This window comes from Symphalangus syndactylus, chromosome 6, assembly GCF_028878055.3.
Source record: "Symphalangus syndactylus isolate Jambi chromosome 6, NHGRI_mSymSyn1-v2.1_pri, whole genome shotgun sequence".
NCBI lineage: Eukaryota > Metazoa > Chordata > Mammalia > Primates > Hylobatidae > Symphalangus > Symphalangus syndactylus.
In genome coordinates this window covers 132380596-132405165 of record NC_072428.2, presented here as the reverse complement: position 1 = coordinate 132405165, position 24570 = coordinate 132380596, and the positions used below count along the sequence as shown (strand labels likewise).

Below are 24570 nucleotides of genomic sequence, written 5' to 3'. Positions count from 1 at the left end.
TTTTCATCACTTTCTGCTCTATTACTATTTTCAGTCATCTTTGATCAGGTTCTCTTTTCTTGACTTTTCCCAAATCTCAGTTTCTTCTTCCTCAAGTATATAAAGCAAACTCCTGTGACTCTACCTTCTTCACTATGCCATTTTCAACAATCTTGACCCCAAAATAAAATTCCCTGCCCTGAATAAAGAAGACCCAAGCTGTGAAATCACAAAAACCTCCTCTATCCCGGTAGTTTACAGCATCTGGTGAAGTCGGTAATTTCTCAAAAAAAATAAAACAGGGACCAACCCTAGACAGACAGAGATATGAGACCTTTAAGACAAAGAACTCAGAATGATGCTTTGAGGAAACTCAATGAAATTCCAGATAAACAAACATGTCCCCCAAAATGACAACCAATGTTACCATAAAAATAACGATTAGTAGAAGACTGACCAGATAATGAGATAGCCTTATTATTTCCAAGGTCATCTTGACCTTCAAGAAGGGGTCAAATATGCATTAACAAGTGAAAAATTGGAATATAAAAAGTAGGATCATTTGCAAGGCAATACACAGTATCTAATGTGGAAAGTAAGGATGGATATAATTAAGACCAGCAAAAGGCCTGCTATGTGAAATGAGTAACTTGCACAAGGCACATCTGCTGATCTGAGCAGCAGAGAGGGAAGAGATTATTCTGGAAGAGGCAGAGGAGTGGTGTGAGATAAGGACACACCGGTGCAAAATAGTATCATTAGCAAACAGAGCCTGCCAGGGGACTGTGGCCTATATGACTTTTCTTTCCACTGTCCTCTGTGAGAGCTCAAATGCACCATTTTCTGTTCCAAGGATTTGCTCTCACAGCCCTCACTCCACCCCAGTTAGAAGCTGCTGGTATTTACTCCTCTGCAGTTTCCCATGGACAAACTCCCACTCCTTCTTTGTGGAGCATGGTCTAAAGCAGAGGTCATCTCTGCCTCCCTCCAAATCCCACAGTAATTGGCATGAGCCTCTCTCATAGCTTGCTCACGTGCCACCTATTTCTGCACCTTTTCATTTCAACTAGATTGAAAGTTAGGTGTGGATCATGACCCTTAAAGAACACCTTCATCACAGGATGTGTAAATGACTGTTTTCACTGCTCTATCGTGAACAGAAGAAATACACCATGAAAATGATTGTTTAAATTAATTTAACCACCAAAACCTTCCCAAATGCTGTCAACAGTGCAACCACGAAAGAATTGCTCTCCTAAATTGTGAGATTGTGTAATAAAACAATAATCAAGGAAAATTATGTCAAATATTTGAGAGGAGCCTCAGAATTTTAATCCCTCTTATACAAACATCATTTGACATGATGCCTCTCTTTACCTAAGAGACAGAACGGCACCTGTGCCCCATACCTGCTGTAGACTGTGGAAATCTGGAGGGAGAAACCTTGGTGATTCTGCCCCAAGAGAAGGGATTCTCTGGAGCTCTGGACAACATCCTGGGACTAAGATGGACAGTGGGAGTATTGTAGCTTGGAAAGGATAATATTTAAGGTGAGTATGATCCTTCTGACCTCTCAGCCCAAAATGAATCCGGGGTCATACCTGACTGGTCTGCGGCTGCTTAGTTTCCTATGCAAATTAGTCCATGCTGCAGGGTCTGTCAATGCCACAGAAGAATAGCGGTGCACTATAGTATAAAGTAACTCACAGCCCAGAGCTTCTGCTTGCCCCATCTCTGTTCCCAGTGATTGCAGCATCTGCATATTTCATGCAAGGAAGGATAATTTGAAAATAATGGACTGGTTCACTGTTTCCTTTAGCTACATTCCAAATAGTTGTCTTGTTTCAGACTGGCATGCTCATAGGAGACACAGACCCACAGAGCAAGGGAATTTGGAGATTGGATAGCAATAGGATCACTTGAGATTCCCTTAGACTACGGCTTCTAGGAGAAGAAACGGACGGTGGATTCTGAGCCTTTTTGGCCCCATAAGACATGCCCTAATAGGATCATCATTGTATCAGAAAACATTCCAGCGATGTCCTGGTAAACTGGATGTCTGTGAGGGTGGGGCCATGCCTAGTAGCATTTGTCAGTTCCTATGGTATCAACATAGCCACTATGGCAGATTTCAAGCTGTCAACATGGCTTCATTGAATGAGGATTTGGGAAGGGTTTGCCTATTTGGCTCTTCTGAGTCGTGCGAGCTGGCTCCAGCACATTCGCAGACTCAGGAACATAGCTTTCAATCTTGTTCAATGCTTCATACTCAACACCCTTAAAACGAGTTACCAGCAACTATAGCACAGCCAGTTGTTTTCATGATCGTATAACAGTGTGTGTCCCTAGTTCTTAGGGCGGACAAAGGGGTGTTTGTGCAGAGAAAGGATTGCCAAGTCCTCTGAAGCTGCTGAGATCACAGAACACAAGCCTATGCCAGCTGGTTTGAAAGCTTCTAGACTTTGATTCAAAATAATTTCATGGACGTTCTGCTTTTGTTCAACTAAAAAATTCAACTCTGTTAGCATTTTCCCAGAATGTAGTCCACTGTTATTAACTCTAGTCACTTTGTTGTATAAAAGATTTTTTTAAACTTCTTCCTCCTATCTGAGTGAAATTTTGTATCCTTTGACCAGCATCTCCCCAGCACCCCATCTCCAACCCAGCCTCTGGTAGTTACTGCTCTAGTCTTTTGATGTGACTGAATTTCCCTTAGGTCTTTAACTCAAGAAGACAGGGGTATTTTCTTTATAATAATGCTTATATTACTTTTTGTTTTCTTTATTTTTTCAAATATATTATTTGTTATGAATATAAATAAGTATATTGTAATAAAATCTTCCACCTCTCTGTGGATGAAGCTACAGTTCACATTTCTTTAGAGCAGGGCTTGTATTTCTTCTTTTTTTAGTTATTAATAAAATATTCCCTTTCTGCCCTTGTATGTTCACCCTCAGTGTAGGTAGGAAGCCCTGCCCACCTTTTTTACATCTTTTTTCAGCAATAGTGTTTACAGCTGTGGTCTGACTTCTGTTCAAGCCTGAGACTCAGAGCTGGTCCACTATTGGGAGCGTGGGTCTCAGGGGTCACGTGGATAAAGGTGGAAAAAGATGGACACGAGGTCTTAGGAAGTCCTTGAAATAGCATCCGAAGGTCAGGGAATTTCCATCTGTGCCCGGGGCGTCCTCACTCCCAGGAGACACAAGGTAACAGCAAGGAGTGATTTGATGATGGCAAAATTGTAATGGGTTCAGAACAATCCCTGCCAAGGACCATCATTTGCTAGAGAATGACATTTGATGTCTGCAGCACCACAATATCCAATAACTGAATTTGGGGAACTATAATTTTCCAAGAAGCTATGCAGGACCATGCACTTCTGTCCTGGCGGGGTCTGGAATATTCTATCTTAACCTTGGTGTACGGGGCTGTCTCTGAGGACTCCCAGAAACCCATGATCCATAATTATGTCAGCTTTGGTCACAGCTTGAAATTTAGAATATGTGAACTGTAGCTTTACCCAAAGAGAGGTGAGGGATTTTTATTACAATATACTTATTTATATTTGCAATAAACACTATATTGCAAGATGTAAAATAACAAACAAAACAAAAATAATATAAACATCATTATAGAGAAAATTCCCCCATTGTCTTGAGTTAAAGACCTCAGGGAAATTACCTCAAATCCAAAGACTAGGGCAGTAATTAGCAGAGGCTGGAGTAGAGATGGACTTTTGGGAAGATGTTGGTCAACAGATACAAAATCTCACTCAGATAAGACGAAGATGTTACAAAGATCTATTATACAACAAATGACTAGAGTTAGTAACAGTGGATTGTATTCTGGGAAAATGCTAACAGAGTACGTTTTAAGTATTCTCACCACTGGAAAGGATAAGGATTGAGGTACTGCATATGTTAACTAGCTAGATTTAGTCATTGCACTATGTACATACATTTTTAAATGCAGGTTGCATGGTATACATACATACAACTCTTATTTGTCAGCGTTCAGGTTCTAGAAACCCCATTTCCTAGGGAACCAAGCTGACACTGGAGCAGTAGTGCTGTGGCTGAGCTGCTGGCACAGAGATACACGGCCAAGTCCCCCTGCTGTGTGCGCTGGATCTTCAGAGTGGAGATGGATCCCTCAGGCCTCTCTGCAGACAACTGGTCACGGGGAAGCCCCGATTTGTCTGCTGCATCCTTGCCTTGGAAGTAAATTGGAAACTCCAGGCCTTGCCCCAGGCTCTGTCGGTACCAATAAAGGGCATTATGACCTGAAATTGCATCATATCTGAGAGCTACATCCTTTCCCTTCTTTGCTACCTTGTGTCTCAGGGACTGGGAGACTCCAGCACCTGTGTGATTGGTGGAGATAGAAATTCGGAACTGAATGAGAAAAACAACTATAGTCATCTCTCTCTCTCTCTCTCTCACCCATCTCACACACACACACACACACACACACACACACACACACACACACACAGGAGACTGCTTGGTGTCTGAGGAATCACCTGCCCCCAGGAGACATATGGCTGCCCAGCAGAGGAGCCTGGTGCCCATGGCAGGGTCAGGGCAGGATGGGGGCTTTACCAGATCAGAGTCACTGTGAGCAGCAGCAGAGGGGGAGGGACATCCTTGTTCCCACACAGAAGGTCCCACAGCGACATCTCATCCTCTCTCAATCCACGCAATGACAGGAACAAAGGATTTATTTTAGGACATACTGAAATGACTCCTTTAAATATTTATGAGTTCCTTGCTTTTTGCTTGTTTGTTCTTCGAGACAGAGCCTTGCTTCGTTGCCCAGAATGGAGTGCAGCAGTGTGATCTCGGCGCACTGCAAACTCTGCCTCCTGAGTTCAAGTGATTCTCCTGCCTCAGCCTCCTGAGTAGCTGGGATTACAGACTCACACCACCATACCAGGCTAATTTTTGTATTTTTAGTAGAGACAGAGTTTCACCATATTGCCCAGGCTGGTCTCAAACTCCTGACCTCAAGTGATCTGCCCACCTTGGTCTCCCAAAGTACTGGGATTACAGGTGTGAGCCACCACACCCGGCCTATAAATTCCTTTTTAGGCCGGGCGCGGGGGCCCACACCTGTAATCCCAGCACTTTGGGAGGCGGAGGCAGGTGGATCATGAGGTCAGGAGATCGAGACCATCCTGGCTAATATGGTGAAACCCTGTCTCTTCTAAAAATACAAAAAATGAGCCGGGCGTTGTGGCGGGAGCCTCTAGTACCAGCTACTTGGGAGGCTGAGGCAGGAGAATGACTGGAACCCGGGAGGCGGAGCTTGTAGTGAGCCGAGATTGCACCACTGCACTCCAGCCTGGGCGACAGAGCGAGAATCTGTCTCAAAACAAAAAAAAATCCTTTTTAACAACATCAATGCACATATCATCGTTCTGGGCTCTCATGCTGTCTGGACCCGGAGGCCTCACGCTGCATCTCTATCTCCTCATCCCACAGCCGCTCCTGTGTCTGCTGGGCATGTTCGCTAGGATGTGTCAACAGCTCCGCCAGCACAAGGCACCAAAAGTTGAGCTCATTGTCTTTCCTGCAAGTCAGAGTCCCCTGTGCCATCCCCATTGATGCCCCAGCCTCCTCCATCCCCGCAGTCACACATGCCCAACGGGGCTGTCCCATCACATGGGTTCTCTCACGAGTGGCACCTCATGCCTCTCTTCTGGGACCACTTCCCGACTTTGTTAACTCTAATTCAGAAAAGATACCTTGGTGACAAACTCACAGTGTTTTTTCTTTCTCTAGCTATAAATATATTTACCTCAATCTCAATATTTAATGAATGAGAATTATAATTCTGACTTGATGCTTATTTTCAATCTCTTTTCTTGACTTTCACTGTTCCTTGCAGTCTATTCCACTGGGAGATAGTTATCTTTTGGGGCTACTTTTAAAATCTTCTCTTTGTCGTTTGTGTTCCACAATTTCACCATAACATATGTATTCATCTACTTCATATTCATTTAACTTGCTGAAACAGAGGATTTAGGTCCTGAAACACGTCTTGAAAATTATCAGCTAATGTCTCATAATTATCACCTATCATTCTCTCTACTTTCTCTTTGTGACATTTCAATTATGTGTAAGAAAAATGGGAAGTTCCAACAAAATATTTTATGTATCCTAATATACTAGAACTGACAAGTTTTTTATTCCTTATCTCTTACCTTTTCTTGTTTCCTATTTAATTTTCTGTGCTGCATTCTAGGTAACTTCTTCAGATCTGTCTTTGACCTCAGTAACAATCTCTTTTGAAGCATGTCATCTTTTCTTCATTTCCATTTTGTTTTCAATGATAATCTTAATCATTACTGTGTTCTCTTTGATTATTTTTTAATGTTTCCTTGATGATTTCTGACAGTCGCCTTTTTCTTGTTCACATATCAATTTGCTGTTGTATTCCTTTAAATATAGCTCTTTAACTTTTATATCTTTTTAATGGCAAATTCCTTATCTTCATACATTTCAATTGCTTATGGTTTCTACTCACTTTTCTTCATTGGTTCTTGTTTTAATTGTCTTAATAGTGGGAGTATATTTACCTGACATTAATCTGTGGGATTTCAGAGTGTCCGGCTTTGAGAGTGCAGAACGTCCAGTCCATAGCTTTTCCAGCTGTCTCCAGTCTCATCCCAAATGCACGGGGCCAAGAATTGTCTGCTGCACTCTGAGTTGCCAAACACACTCCTGGCTTTGGTTCCCGGGGTCAGAACATGCTCTCAGGACAGCCACAGTGTTCCCTCCAGAACACAGTTCTCATTTTTGTTATTTTTCATGACACCTTCTCCAGAAATTAGCACCTATAAGGCTGTGTAGTCATGACTTTCCCTACCTATTCTTCCAAGAAAAATTTATATAAATACATTTTCAATAAAAAAACTCCTAAGTCTAAAGATATTCCCTCTTCTTTCCTTTTTGGTTTGGTTCCTAACCCAAAACTTTAAAAAATAACTTAGATATTAGAATTATATAATGTAGACTTTACCCTCATTGAGTTTGAAGAACATGTGATATTTAAAATTGGAAACTCCTAGATGAACTGACAAACTGGCTTGCACAATGAATGGTCCAACGTTTGTTTAACAAGCGAGTGCCCTCTGAAGAGCTCATAGCAGATCATCTCAGGCACAGTTAACTCTAGATTTCTGCCAGGGTACAGCGGACCTGGAGTGTTCCTGTTATTGGTTCATCCACCCGCTCATCACTCAATCACCCTGTCATTCATTAACTCATCCATTACCTGTGAAATAGGTCTCCCTTCATGCCAGGAACAGCCGTTGGTAAATGTAACAAGCACAGCCTTCCCCTTTATGGAGTTTAAAATCGAATTGAGCAGAAAAATATCCAGACAACTGGAAAACTCCAACTGTGCTCAACTCTATTGACTAACAAGCACATGTTACCATCAGCGCTTATAACAGAAAAATTGATCTCAGCTGGGAGGCAAGGGAGTGCTTCCCACAGGAGGGCTGATCATGCTGAGATCTGAAGCACAGGTAGGACTTGGCCACTGCAGAAAGGAAGCCTCCAGCCCAGGGCAGAGAAAACGGACTTTGAAGTCTCCGTGATGGGAAGGAAGGAGGCACAGAAGAGGGGCTCCCCTCATGGCTGCAGTAGAGAGGGGCGGGGAGGTGAGGGGAGGAGAGACCCAGCAAGACCTTGGAGGGTGACTGCCCAGATGGGAAAGGTGGGCCACAGGAGAGATCACGTGAGGGTGGGGGCTGGGGAACCCTAGAGAGAAGAAGCAACATGGTCCCCAGGGAGAGACAAGAGTCTAGATGGATCTGAAATACAAATCCTGTTCCACCCTGGGGGCCTCAGACCCATGATGATGGGGTTTCAAGTTTCCTGGTGTAGAGAACTCTGCCCAGGGCATCACTGAGTCTGGGGTCGGGGAGGAGGGCGGAGCCTCCCCTGTCTTTCTGTGCAGAGAGGAGACGGCCGTGCAGCACTATGGCTTCACTGCTGGCACAGAAGTACACAGATGTCTGGGAGGGAGCAGCCGACTCCAGCCTGAGCGGGAAATCCTGTTTGTTTAATCTGGAGACACTGTAGCCATCGGGGACTTCTCCTTTGTCAGTGATACCCTCACCAACTGAGTAACGAATCAGCCTCAGCCCCATGCCTGGGTCTTGTCGATACCAGTACATGTAGTTATGGTTCATATCCTGGGCACACTGCAGTGTCATGCTCTGTCCTGTCTTCAGGACCTGGAATTTTGGGGTCTGAGTGACACCAGCATTCACTGGACCTGCAGAGAAGAACAAAGCTGATGCTGTAGCTGCAATGGAAATGAGCTGGGCCTTGAAATCCACACAAGGGGCCCTGCCCAGGACCCACCTGCCCACAGGAGAGAAAAGGCCGCACAGCACAGGAGCCCGATGCTCATGGCAGGTGCTACAGGATGGAGGGATCTTCTGGGTCTGTGCATCGGTTAAAGGGGAACAGGACTCTCCAGGGAGTCATTCTGAGACTTCATTCTACCTGCCTGGGCCCCAGAGCCTTGCTGTCAGGAGAGGCCACGCCCCTTCCCCAGATGGTCAAATTCAAGATAAATGTACCAGTGAACAGTTTGAATGGGAAGAATGCCTTTGTCTGAATTGACACAGCCTTACAAGTTTTTCTTAACCTTTTTGGAAGCAGTTTGTAACTCAGTGTAACTTTTATCCCTGTGATGGTATAATTCCTCATTCATACACTGGGGTCAGTTATCTAAATATTTCTCTAATTTAGACTCTTAGGGAAACTCCTCATATCTTCCTGCTGTTTTTGACTCCTGTGTCCCAAATATTCCTTCAAGTATCCTTTTCTAATTTGCTTAATTGACCATAATTCGATAATCCTGTTTAAAATCCTTTGTCTCTATTGGTTTTCTCTGTTACCAAGTTTCCAAATCCCAGGGGCAGGCTCATCACCATTGGAGGAGTCGTTTTGCTCTGTTTCTTGTCAATTCACCGACAGATGGGACTCCTGACAAGCCCAGCTGAGCACCTTCAGCTCCACCCAGGGCTCTTGCTTTCTGTGCCTGGGGTGAGACCACAGCAGGTAGAACCACCTCATGCTGCTGACTGCCCTCTCTGTGTGGATGATAGTGGCTGCCCAACACTGCCCATGATCTGTGTGGGCACAAAGATTTCTTGATGTGTGAGGGATGTGGAGAGAGGAGAGAAGAGGCAGGCTCCAGGATAAGAAAAAGTGCTCTCATTTTATTTGAAGTGTCATATTTCATAGGGAATATTCCCTTGGTCAGGATTCTCACCACTAATTCAGTAACAATTAAAAAAAGAAAAAAAAAAAAGGCCGGGCACAGTGGCTCACACCTGTAATCCCAACACATTGGGAGGCTGAGGTGGGCGGATCATGAGGTCAGGAGTTCAAGACCAGTCTGGCAAACATGGTGAAACCCAGTCTCTACTAAAAATACAAACAAACAAACAAACAAATTAGCCAGGCGTGGTGGTGCGCACCTGTAATCCCAGCTACTCAGGAGGCTGAGGCAGGAGAATCACATGAACCCGGGAGGCAAGTTTGCAGTGAGCCAAGATTGCACCATTGCACTCCAGCTTGGGCAACAGAGCAAGACTCCATCTCAAAAAAAAAAAAGAAAAGAAAAGAAAAAAAAAGCTCAAAAACTGTATCTTAGTGCACAGAGTCTCACACTTAAAAAGACCCTTGTTACTGTAACATTGTCACGATCTTCAGCTTCCTTACAATATTTGAGCAAAGGAGCTGCCAGTAAGTCACATTGCTGGTCCTGAGTACATGGTTTTGTTTCATATTCTGCTCATCTCCTCTTGTGCTAGTTTCCTTTTGGCACAAGCACATGACTGGAGTCTGAGTCACTCAGCATCCATGGGGTTTAGGAGAGAAGGACACAGAAATTGAAGTCAGAGCAAATGGCCACCTGGTGCTGAAAGTCACAGCCAGGATGTAACAAGTTCGTGAGTGGGTGCCCTGTCTGTGCCCAGGATAGACCAGGAGGCAGAAACACATAATATAGGAGCCTGCTTCCCAGGGCAGAAAAGGGCATTTCCTAGCTCAAGGCTTAGATTTTATGAATTGGACACTTAGTGTCAACACAAAGAGAAGCTTTCTCCCAATGTGACATCATCTCTCAACAAGGTCACTATTACCGTATTTTGTTTGGCCCCAGAGCACTCAGTGTGTGAACACAAAGCTCAGCGGCATGTGTGTCTGATGAAACTCAAAATATTTCCCTTAAAGATGATTAATTTTCACTAAAATATCATTACAAAATAATTTGAGTGAATGAGCAGATAAGAAATGAATGAAAATGAATAAAGAAACTTTGTAAAATCAGTCTGTACCAGCTTAGAAGACCTTTTGAGGTTGTTTCATCACAGCATCCATCTCCAGATAGAATTGTCCCTAATGTGGATCTGGTAGCTCACCTGGCTTCAACCCCTTTTAAAACCATAAAACTTTTCAGGAGCTCCTCATTCTATTAATTATTTAGTTACGTATAACCGATCTGTTTATTTAAAATTTGTAATGCTTATATAACTTATATATCAATAATATTGAGTTTTAAATGCCTGAGGGGGGATATATGCTACAGTCTCTACTTAATGCTTTCAAAGTAATCATCACGCATATATATTTCCATTTCTGTGGCTTCCTGAGTCCTCATCCTAAGATTTCCAGGCAAAATGTGTCTTTACTGACTTTGGACGTTGGCGCAGTGAAAGAGGCTGCCTGAGACTAGCAAAGGAAATAAAAATAGCTAGATTTCTACTATATGCTAAATAGTTTATGGTATTGGGGAATTGGCTGGGCGCGGTGGCTCACACCTGTAATCCCAGCACTTTGGGAGGCCGAGGTGGGCAGATCACGGGGTCAGGAGATCAAGACAATCCTGGCTAACACTGTGAAATCTCATCTCTACTAAAAATACAAAAAATTAGCCGGGCACGGTGGTGCACGCCTGTAATCCCAGCTACTCGGGAGGCTGAGGCAGGAGAATCACTTGAGCCTGGGAGGCGGAGGTTGCAGTGGGCCGAGATCATGCCACTGCACTCCAGCCTGGGCGACAAAGCAAGACTCTGTATCAAAAAAAAAAAAAAAAAAGAAAAAGAAAAAAGAAATTATATTTGTGTGTAGTAAAATAACAATAAATAATGAAATTATTATTTTTTTGAAGTCTTCTCTATGAAGCAGAATTGAACTTCGAATGAATGTGCCTTCATGTGCTCAGTGCTTGCTGTTCTGTTCTGCAAATGGCCCTGCCGCACTTGTGACAGATGGTTTCACAGAAACAATAAGATACTATACGTTTAATATTCAGACTTTAAATGTGGTGTATGCATACAATGGAATATCATTAAGCATTAAAAAGAAGAAAATCTGGCCATACATGACAATGTGGCTAAACCTGGAGGACATTATACTGAGTTGAAAAAGTCAGGCACAGAAAGACAAATACTACATGATTGTGCTTATATGAGGCAAACTAAAAGTCAAACTGATGTAAGTGAAGATGAAAATGGTGACTTCCAAGGGCTGGGAAGTGGGGGAAATGGGCGGCTGCCATCAGTGGCTACAAAATTTCAGTAAAGAAGGTTCAGGAAGTTGTAGAGATCTGCTGTCCAACCTTGTGTCTGTAGATTACGATACTATATTGTACATTTAAAAATCTGTTTAAAAGATAGCCTTAGGTTATTAAACTAAAAAAGCTGGCAGAAAAAGGTGTAGGTGGCTAAACAGAGAAAGAGAAGAAAGAGAAGAAAAATTATATAGTTTCTGTATAATTCAGAAACTGAACAAATAACTTTGAATAAGTTAAAAAAATTAATGCAAACCTTAATACTCTAAAAAGCAAGAAACATTTATTATTCTTTCAAGCTTTTCTTTTTTATTTTCATTTGTTCTTTTTTATTTTGCATTTTATTTCATAAAATATCTATACAAAGAAAGGACCTCCAAACATACATTAAATAAAATCATAACTAATGAATAACAATTTTTCTTGTTACTTTTCCTCAAAGTAGATTATATCAGTTACAGGAAGTCTACAGTGCAGAAAATTTCATCCTTCTGTTTTGCTTCAATGAAAGGTGAATGGATATGCTTGGTCTGGAAGTCACGTGTTCCTTGGACTTGTCAGGGAAGAGGTTATAACGGTCACATATGAGGCACAACCTTGCGCTCCTGCTAATGGGACTGGGAAAGGGGAAGCCAGATGAAGGTACAGATATACAGAGTCGGGAGAGGTGGATGGTGCAGAGGTGTTGGAGGAAAACACCTCAGCCAATTACTTAATATGAGACCTGGAACAGCTGCTTTCCTTCAGATGCATAAACAGGTGAAATCATACCTACCTTACATGATTTCAGTGAGCATAAAACCAGATCACATACAGAAGCAACAGGAAGTGTCTGGGGGAAAAGCCTGTCAGCTCACCAGGACCTTAGCCCCCCTGGCTGGCAGCTCCCTCCTCAGGGTCACTCCCTGAGTGGGGGTAGGAAAGTGTCACCCAGTTCCTTGGGGTACAGTCCTTTTCCAGGTACTCTCTCTGCAGGCCACTCCTGCCTTGTTCACCCATTGAAAGACTCAGGCTCAGCAGCTCCATGCAGCATTCCTGTCCCGCACAGCCCCTCAACTAGAGGGGAGGTGGTTGGTCACAGTCCCCGCATGCCTACATCACACCTTACTTTCCTCCGCCCACCCTGTCCCTGTCCTGACACTGATTCCCAGCCCTTGCCACCCCAGCCCCTACACCCTCCTCTGCCCATGCAGAGGCAGAAACACTCCCTGCTTGGTGCCAACCCTGGCCCTACCTTTCCCTGGGCAGTCCCAGGCCAGGATCTACTCTAATTTCCACCTAATCTCCTGATGCCAGCAGGCAGCCAGGCATTCCCTTCCACCCTCCTTTCCTGTCCACCCTCCCACCCCTCCCCAGGGTTCCCTGCAGCATTGTGGGGCCACAGCGCCCCCAAGTGGCCAACGTTCCACAGTCCCATGGATTCACACCTTCTGACCTGATGAGCTCAGGATTGTCCAAGTCAGGAACAGGGAAGCCCCCACTCCAACCCCTGCAGCCCCCATTCTTTCACACACCCTGTCTATTGCTTTCCCGGAAGGGCCTATTTAGGGTGGAGCTTCAAACTCACCCTTGGCCAGTGGAGACAAAAGGACACATCTTGATTGCACAAGAAATTACTGTTACATTATTGCAATGAGCATCCTAAGACGGAAGAAAGGAGCCAGAGGGCTCATGGTGCACAGAACACCATTTTTCATCACCTGCTCTATCTCTCAATCATCTTTCGTTTTCTCTATCCTTGACTTTCCCAAAATCTCAATTTCTTCTCCCCAAGTTGTATAAAGCAAACCCTGTGATTCTCCCTTCTACACTACACTGTTATCAACAATCTTGACGACAAAATTAAATCCCTTGTCCTGAAAAAGAGTGCGCCAGCTATTAAATTACAAACATTTCCTCTACCCCTGTAGCTTACAGTGTCGGCAAAGAAGGTAACGCTGCAGTCAACCTACGGAAGCAGCACCATCCTCTGAGCAGGCTCTCTTGGCCTTGTTTCCTCCAGCCCTGAATTGCAGAAAGCCCCGGGCTGTGGGTCCCAGCATTCTCAATTGCCTTTCTTTCTCCCTGCAGTCCCCAGGTTCTCACAGATATGTCAGGGCTGAGGTTGCCCCACACTGGGCCAGGGAGGTTTGTGCACAGAATGTGGTTGGCTTTGTAGGGCTGTGCCAAGCTGCTGGCACAAAGATAAAGGGCCGAGTCCCCCAGCTCCAAGGTGCTCACATTCATCTCAGAGCGAGAGTTAGAGAACTGGCGCCCTGAGAATCGATCAGGGAAGTTTCCTTTTTCTCTCTGTGTCTCACTGAAGTATTCGAAGAGGAACTGAAGGCCCTGTCCTGGGGTCTGTTGGTACCAGAATACACTCTGATGCCCAGAGATAGGGGAGCAGCTCAGTGTCACTTGCTGTCCTCTCGTTTTGATCAGATATTTTGGAGTCTGAGTGACTCCAGCCTCTACTGGGCCTGTGGGAAAAGCAGATGGAGGATGAGCATAGGAGACAGCCTGGTGGTGCCTCCCCATGGTAAAGTGGAAGACACAGGGGTGAGGGCAGGCTCAGAATGGGGTGCTGTCCTGTCTGCAGGGACTCACCTGCTCCCAGGAGACAAAGCAGCACCCAACAGAGCAGCCTGGATCCCATGGCACAAAGGGGCAGGCAGCACTGTGTCTGTGCTCAGGGCTTGGTCCTCCTGGGGAAGAGCTAAGTTCTCAGCCTTGCTTTTCCTGGTGGGAGGGGCATCCTGTGATGTCACTGTCCTGTGTCCTCCCCTTGCAGGCCTCCTGAGGTCCACTGCTCTCTGTTCTGCACAGCAGAATCCACTGGGCCTGTGAGGGAGGGAGACAGAGGCTGGGGAAAGAACGCAGGAGGGAGCCTGAGGGTGCCTTGGATGAGGCGTGCTCCAGAGACATCCCACCTGTGCCAAGGACTCACCGGGTCCCAGGAGACAAAGGCCTTCCCATCAGAGGCACCTGGAGCCCACGGCCAGGTGGGACAGAGCTGGGCAGGTGTCACCCTGCGAGGGATACTGGTCCTCTGAGAGCTGGGGTTTTGAGCATCACATCTCTGATTGGATGTTAGGCTGTGATATCACTACTCTGATGTCGTCTCTGCAGGTTCCCATGCACTCTGCCTCCCTTGTTATGCCCCTGGCTGACCTGATCCAGGACCTCTGCTTTGTGTTGTTAATACTCTCATATACCATGTGGGGCTGGACTGGGTTGCTCTAAGTTGGGCTGAGGTTAAGCTGCATGTCCCTCCCACAGTTCCTTTGCTTTCCCCTCCAGGCAGTTGTTCCTCTGTCTGTCCCTGCCCGGGACATGCAGGTTGTCCCATCCCAGCATGGGACATCCTATCTTCATCCTCCCTGGCAAGCTCACAGAGGCTTCCTAACCCATGCATAGCTGAAGCGCATGGCTCCCTGATGGGAAGCACACCTGTAATTTCATGTATCTGTCATCACACCTTTTAGTGAGTACAAACATCAAGCAAGGCTGCTCCTTAACCCTCCGTGTCCCAGGCTCCTGGCTCTGTGCATGCCCCAGAGACATTTGGAGCTCAGTGGTTCCACAGCACCCCCGTGTGGCCCACTGTGCAGTAACCAAGATTTTGCCATTGTTAATGGACTGAATATTTATGTCCCTCCAAAATACAACCCCCAGGGAGACAATATTTGATGGTAGGGTCTTTATGGAGAAAATTATGTTTACATGAGCTTATAAAAGTGGAGCCCTGATCCAGTATGATTAATGCCCTCTGAGATGAGACACTTGACGGCTGGCTTGTTCTCTTTCCACCACGTGAGGATTCAACTGGAAGAGGGTGCTCTGCAAGCCAGGAGGAGGGCCCTCACCAGAGCCCCACGTGCTGGCATCGCCATTTCATACTCTGGAGCTGTGAAAAAAAAAACGATTTGTATTTAACCCATGCAGTCTGTGCTATTTGCTGTGGCTGTCTGAGCTGATGGATACAGCCTTTCTAAAATGGGGCAAGGGACATGGGACATATTTAAATTAGGAACGATTTCACCATCATGACTGTTATACTGTTTCTCTAGGGGAACTAAAAAAAGCCCCCACATTTTAAAATTTATGTTCTTCAAGATCACTTTTTGCATCATAAAAGGGAAAAATATGATAGAGAAGAAATGTTGCCTTTGAGAAAATTCTGATGAAGGAGATGATGCAAACCTGGCCTAGCTCAGGGAGGTGTGCTGCAGGAAGTACTGTGCCAGAAATTACACCAAGTCATCCTGTCTCCCTCGCTGCAGGCAAACTCTCAGGGATTTGTGGGTGATTTATTATTAAAGTTCTTTTTTTCTGTGATGACTCCAGCCAGCTTGCTCGAAACAGACCTTTCAGACCACTCTGTGCTACGTGCCAACTAATCAGCTTATCCAAAAATAAAGAAAACTGTACCCACTGTTCCCATGCTGCTGGGGAATTTGTTTCTTTCCCATCTAAACTCACTGTTTTAGAAATCCTCTTTTTGCCTGAGTTCACTGACAATATCCTCTTGCCCACTTTCCCATATATGAGTAAAGATATGTGCAGAAAATGATTAAATTTCTAAGTTTCTATTTGTGGTTCTATACTTAGTAAGCTAAGAAGGAGAGGCCAGACTGGGTTTAAAAAAGAAACATGAGACTTGGGAAAACAGAATCTGAGAAAGATTCCATTACAGAACCGCTATCCTTCACTTGCTACTTCTGATTTAGTTTATTTCCAATCCAAATTTCTTTAAATATCTACAGTTGACATATCTGTTATCAAATTTTAAGAATAGTTACATATATACAGTAAATCTAGATATTGTCATTATGAAGTATTTCTTGATTTTTAAGTCCAAAGGCAAACGACCCCATGAGAAAGCAATGAGAATTGGTTCCAATCCAGCTGCATCTGACATTAGCGGTCACTAGCCAATGTGCCAGTGAGATATGATCAATGACCAGTACCTCTTCCAAGATGCCATCCAGAGGACAAAAATACCCTACTGAGGGAGTATTCATGGATATAAACCAGTTAAAATTCTCTCAAGTTCAGATGGCAGTGTTCTATAACTTAATTTTTTTTTACGGATTTTCTGCATACCTCACTCTCCAAATAGAAGAATTAGCTTCTTTCATAGTAGAAGCTGATTATCTGATGTGGTTTCTGATCCTAGGGAAGGTAAAGCTACTACACAAAATCATAAAAATATAAACGATCAGTAGAAGTCACGTTAAGAAAAACTATGTATTTTTTGCTTTAAAAGGCATACCTAAAATTTTTCTGATTCCACTAAATAAAGTTACTAGAATACTGGTCAATTCTTTACTAGAAAAATAAACAAAACAGATATCTAGATTGCTTCTGAGATGCCTCATATCCCATAATGAATAGCCATTATATTTCAAAGAAGAGGAGGCCTAGATAATATTATAAAGATGTGTGAAATACCAGAGCATTAGATCTGACTCCCCCTAAAATTGCAGACTTGTAGCATCTCCTGGCTCCTTCCTCAGGGAAGCCTGATCAGACAAGAAGTAACTAAGAAACCAGAAACAAACTGAAAATCATGAGAATCTTCTGGGAAAACTGAAGCTATTTCGGGCCACAGAATGAAGAGATGAGTGGAAAGTCCAAGACTGCAGTGAGAAAACAAACCGTGGACATTGGTTAAGCTCTGCCCTGTCTGACTTCCTCCTTGCGTGGGGACAGTCTGATTTACATTTAAATTTTAGAAATGAATAGCAGAAGCCAGGCATGGTGGCTCATAACTCTATTCCCAGCACTTTGGGAGGTAAAGGCGGGAGGACCACCAGAGCTCAAGAGTTTGAGAGAAACCTGGCAACATGGCAAGACCTCATCTCTACCAAAAATGTAAACAAAAAAGTTAACCAGTGGTGGTGGTGGTGTGTGCCTGTAGTCATAGCTACTTAGGAGACTGAGGTGGGAGGATTGCTTGAATCTCAGAGGTCGAGGCTGCAGTGAGCCACGATTGCACCACTGTACTCCAGCTTGGGTGACAGAGCGAGACCCTGTTTCAAAAAAAGAGAAGGTTCCCAGCTACTCGGGAGGCTGAGGCAGGAGAATGTCGTGAACCCGGGAGGCAGAGCTTGCAGTGAGTCGAGATCGCACCACTGCACTCCAGCCTGGGCGACAAAGTGAGACTCCATCTCAACAACAACAACAACAAAAAAAAAAAAAAAAAAAAAAAAGAGAGAAGGTTCTGCTACCTCAATTCTTACAAAGATAGAAACTTTAGAGGAAAAAATAACCAATGTAACCCCAGAAAATATAATTTGATTAGCATCAGCCAACCAGTTACCTGGGTTATCATTAAATGAGGTCATAAGTAAAAGAGAAACACAAAAATGTCAGATGTTAATCAAATAAACTACAATTAAAGTTAAAATATAAACGGAAAGGACAATAAGAAAGAGAGAAGTCTGAGAAGCATGGTCACTGCATGTCTCAGGAAAGCTTCCCAGAGAAAAATAGGGAGCTAAGGAGAGAGCATGGCTACCTTGTACCAAGCAAAGGGGCTAAATGATTAGCTGGCCCACAGCTGTGCTAATGATTTGAGAAAGGGTGTGGAGTAATTACAGATGACAGAATCTACGTTGAAAGCACAATATTAGGAAGCTGCATCTTTCATTGGAATGTGTGCTGGGTTTTCCCACTTACTTCAATTTACAGGATTTCAGCCCAAATGAATCCATTTTCACCTCCACGGCCTTGCTAATGTAGTCCCTCTGTAACCACAATGGGGCATTATCATAGAACCCCACTTCTGCCTCTGGCTGAAATCAAGTGTTCCTGACTTGGTGAAGATGTTGCCCACTTTGCCCACCTTCTAAGGCAGGAGGAAACCCTTCCTTCACAGAAACTCCAAAGCCATTAAGCACGTACTTCTTTCTAGAGATGATTAAATTTCTCTTTATGAGAACTCTTGTTTGTTCCTTCCAGCCTCAGAATTCTGTGAGAGCACAGTCATATGAAGGGACATGTAGACAGCACTAGCCCCCTGCAATATACACATAAAACAAGATTTACTGGGGAAAAATCACAAGCAAGAAGCGGAAACACTGACTCAATTATCCACCCCTTCCTTAGTCCATGCAGAGATGTGCTGGGATAGGCATAGCTCCATGCATTGTGGAAAGTCTGCCAAAAGAAGGATCCATCACCATTCTGCCATATGTATTATGGAGAGAGTGGGAGGTGGGCATTTAAGGTCTACTCATGGTAGAATACATAGCAGGGGTAGCTTCTGGGCTGGCAAATATTTTCGTGTGATTGGAGATTAGAGGTATACCCAAGCTAGTGTTGCAAAGGCTAGCTAGAAGCCTTTGCACTATCACAATCTGACTGAATTAATTACCTGCCAAATACTGGTAAGGGTGAAGGTAGAGAGACAAAACAAAAGGAGAAAGAAGGGTACTCTCATTTCATAGGGTTTGTGCCCAGGTACTATCAAGAAAGTGGAAAGGAAAATTTTCAGACTGAGGAAAAACTTTTGCAATACATATATTGGACTAGAATATTGTATCCAGATTATATAAAGGATTATATATAATATAAAAAATCCTTTATATTATATAAAGGATTCCTATAAATCAATATAAAAGATATATAATTTAACTTTTAAAACTGGGCAAAAGCATTAATAGGTATATGAAAAAGACACATGCAAATGGTAATAAAAACATTAAAATGTCCTCAACATCATTAATCCTTAGAGAAATGCAAATTAGAACTCCAATGAAAGATTAATATTATGCCAATAAATTCAACAGCAGACAAAATAAACAAATTCCCCAAAAAACACAATTACTCACTCAAAAAGTAGATAACTTGAATGTCCATAAGGATATTAAAAAATACACATAGATGTAATTTTAAAAATGAACTCATAATAATTAAAAGCTTTTCCAGAAAGAAAATTCCAGGCCCAGCTTACTTTATTGATGAAATTGAGCAAGTTTATCAATTTACAAATTGTGAAGAATAAATAGTACTAATATTAACATAGAAGCAAAAATCCTTAACAAAAATAAATTTAACTCACAATGTATAAAAAGATTAATATCTAATCAGCAGATGAGATTTGCCCCAGGAATGCATAATTGGTTTTATATTTAAAAAGCAATTAATGTAAGTTACCTTATTTAAAAATTATTTAATTCGATGCAAAAATTTTTAACAAAATACTGGCAAGCTGTATCCAGCAGCACATCAAAAAGTTTATCCACCGCAATCAAGTAGGCTTCATTCCTGGGATGCAAGGTTGGTTCAACATACACAAATCAACAAATGTGATTCACCACATAAACAGAACTAAAAACAAACCCAGATGATCATCTCAATAAACACAGAAAAGGCTTTTTGACAATTCTATTAAATTCTCTGCAAACCTCTAGCCAGCTTTATGACCCAGGAATGTCTTTCCCAAGACCCTAGGAACCTTCTTTTTGAGATATAATCGTCAAGTAAGATAGAGGCCCTTGTCTCCCAGTTTTTGTGGGACAGTAGGAGCCTAATTTAGGATCCTAACTTTACTTAGGCAAAAGCCTAATTTTGACAACTAACTTAAGAGGCTGCTCCCCCCAAGTTGCAAAGCTACCTCATTTCATAAAACTGTGAGAAGAATGTCTTCTCTTTTGATACAGCACAGATGACTATATATCTTGGGATAGGGAATCTTTTGTCTCTATAATAAATGAATGAATGAATTAGTGAATGAAAAAATATAAACAGAACAGCCAGGACCCACTCTCCTCTCTAAAGGCTAATGTAGAGCTGTAGAGCTGCGCTCTGGAGGCATCAGACTCTGAGCCTGATGATTTAACACATTGGGAATAAAGAGACCAAAAGGGAAAAATAATCCTTCAAGTGTCAGTCTGGAGAGGAAATCCAGGGAGGGGCTGAGACCTGAAACCAACAAGGAGACTTCCAGCCAAGGGAAGGAGAGTGGATGAGTCAGGAAACTTCTAGACCATGATCCATGGGCTCTGCAGCAAGGGGAGCAGACAGAGGCACATTTGCTGCCTGCAGGGTTCAGAGAAGGTGTCTGTGCATATTTGGAACTTTGATCAGGGCTAGAATTCACAGTCTAGCTTTCAGTGTACAAATGAGAAATTAGAGAATAGACAAGCTGAAATATAGAATAATAGAACTGGTGAAAATAGATACATATTTCTGAAACACATTTCCCAAAGGGTGAGTCTACTACTGTCCTCTCTAGCTGACTTCTGCACTGGGACCCTTGCCTGGAAGTTCCTTCTCTGATTTCCCAGTGCTCAGGGCTGCTTGACTCTGCATGACAACAACCTATGATGGAAGGGAACCCTTGGTCCCAAAGAAGAGTCATGGAAACCACAGAACACGAAGTGTCAGGAGAACATAGCTCCTCACAGGACAGTGTCTGACCCAGTGCAGGGTGTGACTCTGTGGTGACACAGGTGATTGTTTAGAGGGTTCTTATAAAATTTTAAGCTAAACAATCCTTACAGCATGCTTGCTTTATTTCAGGATTTTTTTTTTTTTTTTTTTTTTTGAGACAGAATCTTACTCTGTCGCCCAGACTGGAGTGCAATGTCACGGTCTCGGCTCACCGCAACCTCCACCTCCCGAGTTCAAGTGACTCTCCTGCCTCCTGAGTAGCTGGGATTACAGGCATATGCCACCACGCCCAGCTAATTTTTGTATTTTTAGTAGAGACGGGGTTTCACCATATTGGCCAGGCTGGTCGCAAACTCCTGACCTCATGATCTGCCCGTCTTGGCCTCCCAAAGTGCTGGGATTACAGGCATGAGCCACCATGCCCGGCCTATTTCATGATTTAAAAAAAAAAAAACATTTTTAAAAAACTAGATCTGAATATGTTTATCTTTTTTAAATCAGTTGACGGGGCAGAGTCACACTCAGGCAAAAGAAAACCCACACTCTAAATATGTGCATAGGATGTAACATTGCCACATGGATGAATTAGCAGGTGCCAGGATGTTCTGAAGCTTCTGTCGGGGCTCTTGCAGGAAATGTTCACCCGAGCCGTCCGTGGCCCCCACAGCTTCCTGGCAGGCCCTGAAGGTTTCTGCACAGGAAAGCAGTGACTCTGCAAGGCTGTGTCTTGGCTGCTGGCGCAGAGATACAGGGCCGAGTCTTCTGGCTGCAGGGCGTGTAGGTGAAGGTTTAAGAGAGAGCTCTTGGGGCATTCAGGTGAGAAGCGAGTGGGCACACTTTCATTTATAGAGAGTTTCTCATAATTGTAGACAAACATGAGCTCCGGCGGCTTCTTCGCTTTCTGCTTGTACCAATACATAGCATTGTGCCCCATATGTTGTTCACATTCCAAAGACTTCTTATTTGTCATTCCCATGACCAGGTGTTTTGGTGTCTGGGTAACTTCAGTGTCTATGGGAACTGTAGGGGGAAAGGGACAAAATTCAGGCAGAGCCCAGGAGGAGGGTTGTTCCTGCAGCCACAAGGAAAAGGCTTGGAGTTCAAGGACAGACAATTTCAACCTAACTCACCTGCTCCCAGGAGACAGAGAACCGCACAGCAGAGCAGCCTGCAGCCCATGCTAGCCTTGGGTATGAGATGGGGCCTCTGACTGGGGTCCTTTGGGTGAGGTGCTGGGCTCTGGTCTCCTTGGCCCTGATTGGTGGTTTTTCCTGTGATGTCACTGCTCCTGACAGTGTCTCCAGACCCAGGGGATGTTTCTTCCTGACTGCTTTACATCCTTTCTAAGTTCTGATAGAAAGTAGATTTAAATTGTCTGGGCTGGGATGAATGGGCTGGGCAGAAAGGGCAGAGCCAGCTTTTTACTCCCCAAGGATATTCCTCTGGCAGGGGCTCCTTTGCTCTCAGCTGCTTCCTCATTATGGGGATCCTCCCTCTATCTTTGTCTTCCTGTCTTTCAGGATCCCTTTCAACAACACACCACTCCCATTCAAGGAATCTCCTTCTGTCCTGCGGGATCACATAAAACAGTGCCATTCAAAACGTCCCTTCCCTTTATGTCTAAGCATGGTGGAGCCCTTTCTGCCCAGCTCTGTGGACAGAGGGTGACTGCATGACCGCAGATCCAGTGTGGACCAGCTCCCATCATTCAAGGGCATGACTGATGCCAACCAGCCGCCAGGCACTGAGGAGGGAGCTGAGGGAGCACGAAAGGGATGAGCCACCCTCTGTCCCTGAAGTGGAGGGAATGGGGCTTGGCTGGGCTTAGAGCCAACATACACAGGATGCTGAAAAAGAACAACACCAGGTGTGGGGAGCAAAGGAAAGGGAAATCAGGTTGAAGTTGATGTTAGTGTGCTTGAGCTGAGTAAGATCATGTTCTCAGTTGGGTAGGGGTGTCTCCCCATGGGCAAGATCCCTCCTGGCCCATCTCTTCTCTTACTCTCTATCCCTTCCCCAGGTCCCTGCCTCAGAGGGGTTCCACATCTCACAACCCTGAGCAGCGAAGAAGGGTTTGAAAGGCCAGGGGAGAATGAAGACGAAAGAGGTGATGGCAACAACACCGAGAGTCAGCAGCCGGAACACCAGGTATCCACACACCTAGGACATTCTAAATTTTTACTCAACAGAAATTATCTTTGTGTCTGGGCACCATGGCAACACCTTATCTCTACAAAAATTACCAAAAATTAGCCAGATGTGGTGGTGCATTTGTGTAGTCCCAGCTACTCAGGAGGCTGAGGTGGGAGGATCGCTTGAGCCATGGAAGTCAAGGCTGTAGTGAGCCATGATTGCGTCACTGCACTCAGGACAGAGCAAGACCCTGCCCTCACCCTCCCCCCGCCAAAAAACAAACAAACAAAAAACTAGAAGAAGAAAAGAAAATGTCTATGTCTGGATCCCTAGTAATGAGCAGAACAGACAGTAGTATCCCAGCCCTCTTGCGCTCTTGGGCCAGTCTGACTTGTTCAACAAATACTACTTGAACAACAGCTAGGAGCAAGCAGAAAATCACCAGCATTTTCACCCCCAGAATTCTATTTGAGTAGGGCAATTCAACATATTCAGACAACAGCTAGAGAATAAACATGTATCTTACATGAACTTTAAGAAATGTAATCAGTATGTCATTGTTCAATCACTTCATATATGTGATGCCGTATTTCCTCATATATTAAATCAGGAGAACTGAAATGAGATGATCTCCAAAGCCCTGCCATTTCTAAAATGTTAGAAACCACATTAGGTCATCTGTTCTGTGTAGAACTTTCCAACTAGGAACCACCTGGATGAATTCCTATGGGCCTTCTCTACTTCACTGCATAAGCTATTTATGCTTTATGACCATTTATTGAAATCATCAATTTTCTTAAAATGTAAAGTTATGCCAATATTGACTTTTCATTTTAGAACATGTGAAGATACAAATGAACACATATAAACACAAAAATGGGATGATTCATACTTTCTAAGTGATTTTTATCATCTCTCTATTATTGTATTACATCAGTATTACCATTTTGCGATGAAAATTGTAATTGTAGGAGTGAGACTAGGGTCGTAAATCTATGTTATATGTAAATCTACACTGGGCCTAGGGAGGATACTTATCCATGAGTTAAGTTAAGGATTTATAATTTAGGTTTGTTTTAACCTGGAGATGTTTTCAGTCAGGAAGATAATTTTAGCGTTCCTCTAATGTGTAAATTTTATCAGATTTTCATTGTGGCCCATAAAGCAAAACAAACAAACAAAAAATGTTAAGGGATATAGATTAGATTTTAAGAAAAGGGGGTTGAATATTCTTCCCCTCAACAGGTTACATATAGGATGGATCTCTAACCTGCTACACTAGATAAAAACCTAAAATTAATCTCGTTTTAAACACTAATATCATTCCTATTAAAATTATTTCAATTGGTATATACTTCAACAAGAAAGCACTTTGGTCCTTCTACAAAGAAATAGAACAAATTTGAACAAATAAAATTTTATTGCATTGTTTAGTTCCCAATAAGTAAACCAAATTGCAAGGACAATTAAAACAAA

At 43.6% G+C, this 24570-nt stretch overlaps 4 gene segments (V, D, J or C); all 4 read right to left on the bottom strand.

Moving 5' to 3' along the window:
- Positions 1–3992: 3992 nt before the first annotated feature.
- On the bottom strand, positions 3993–4571 carry LOC129485122 (probable non-functional T cell receptor beta variable 7-1). The segment is given in 2 exon segments: positions 3993–4351; positions 4502–4571. Coding segments are annotated over 2 exon segments (408 nt in total).
- A 2246-nt stretch (positions 4572–6817) lies between these two features.
- Positions 6818–8448, bottom strand: LOC129485443 (T cell receptor beta variable 6-1-like). The segment is given in 3 exon segments: positions 6818–6849; positions 7981–8268; positions 8358–8448. Coding segments are annotated over 3 exon segments (411 nt in total).
- Positions 8449–12444: 3996 nt separating this feature from the next.
- Positions 12445–14248, bottom strand: LOC129485442 (T cell receptor beta variable 5-1-like). The segment is given in 3 exon segments: positions 12445–12636; positions 13666–14039; positions 14167–14248. Coding segments are annotated over 3 exon segments (615 nt in total).
- A 6730-nt stretch (positions 14249–20978) lies between these two features.
- Positions 20979–22161, bottom strand: LOC129485441 (T cell receptor beta variable 4-1-like). The segment is given in 2 exon segments: positions 20979–21981; positions 22092–22161. Coding segments are annotated over 2 exon segments (525 nt in total).
- Between the last annotated feature and the right edge of the window lie 2409 nt (positions 22162–24570).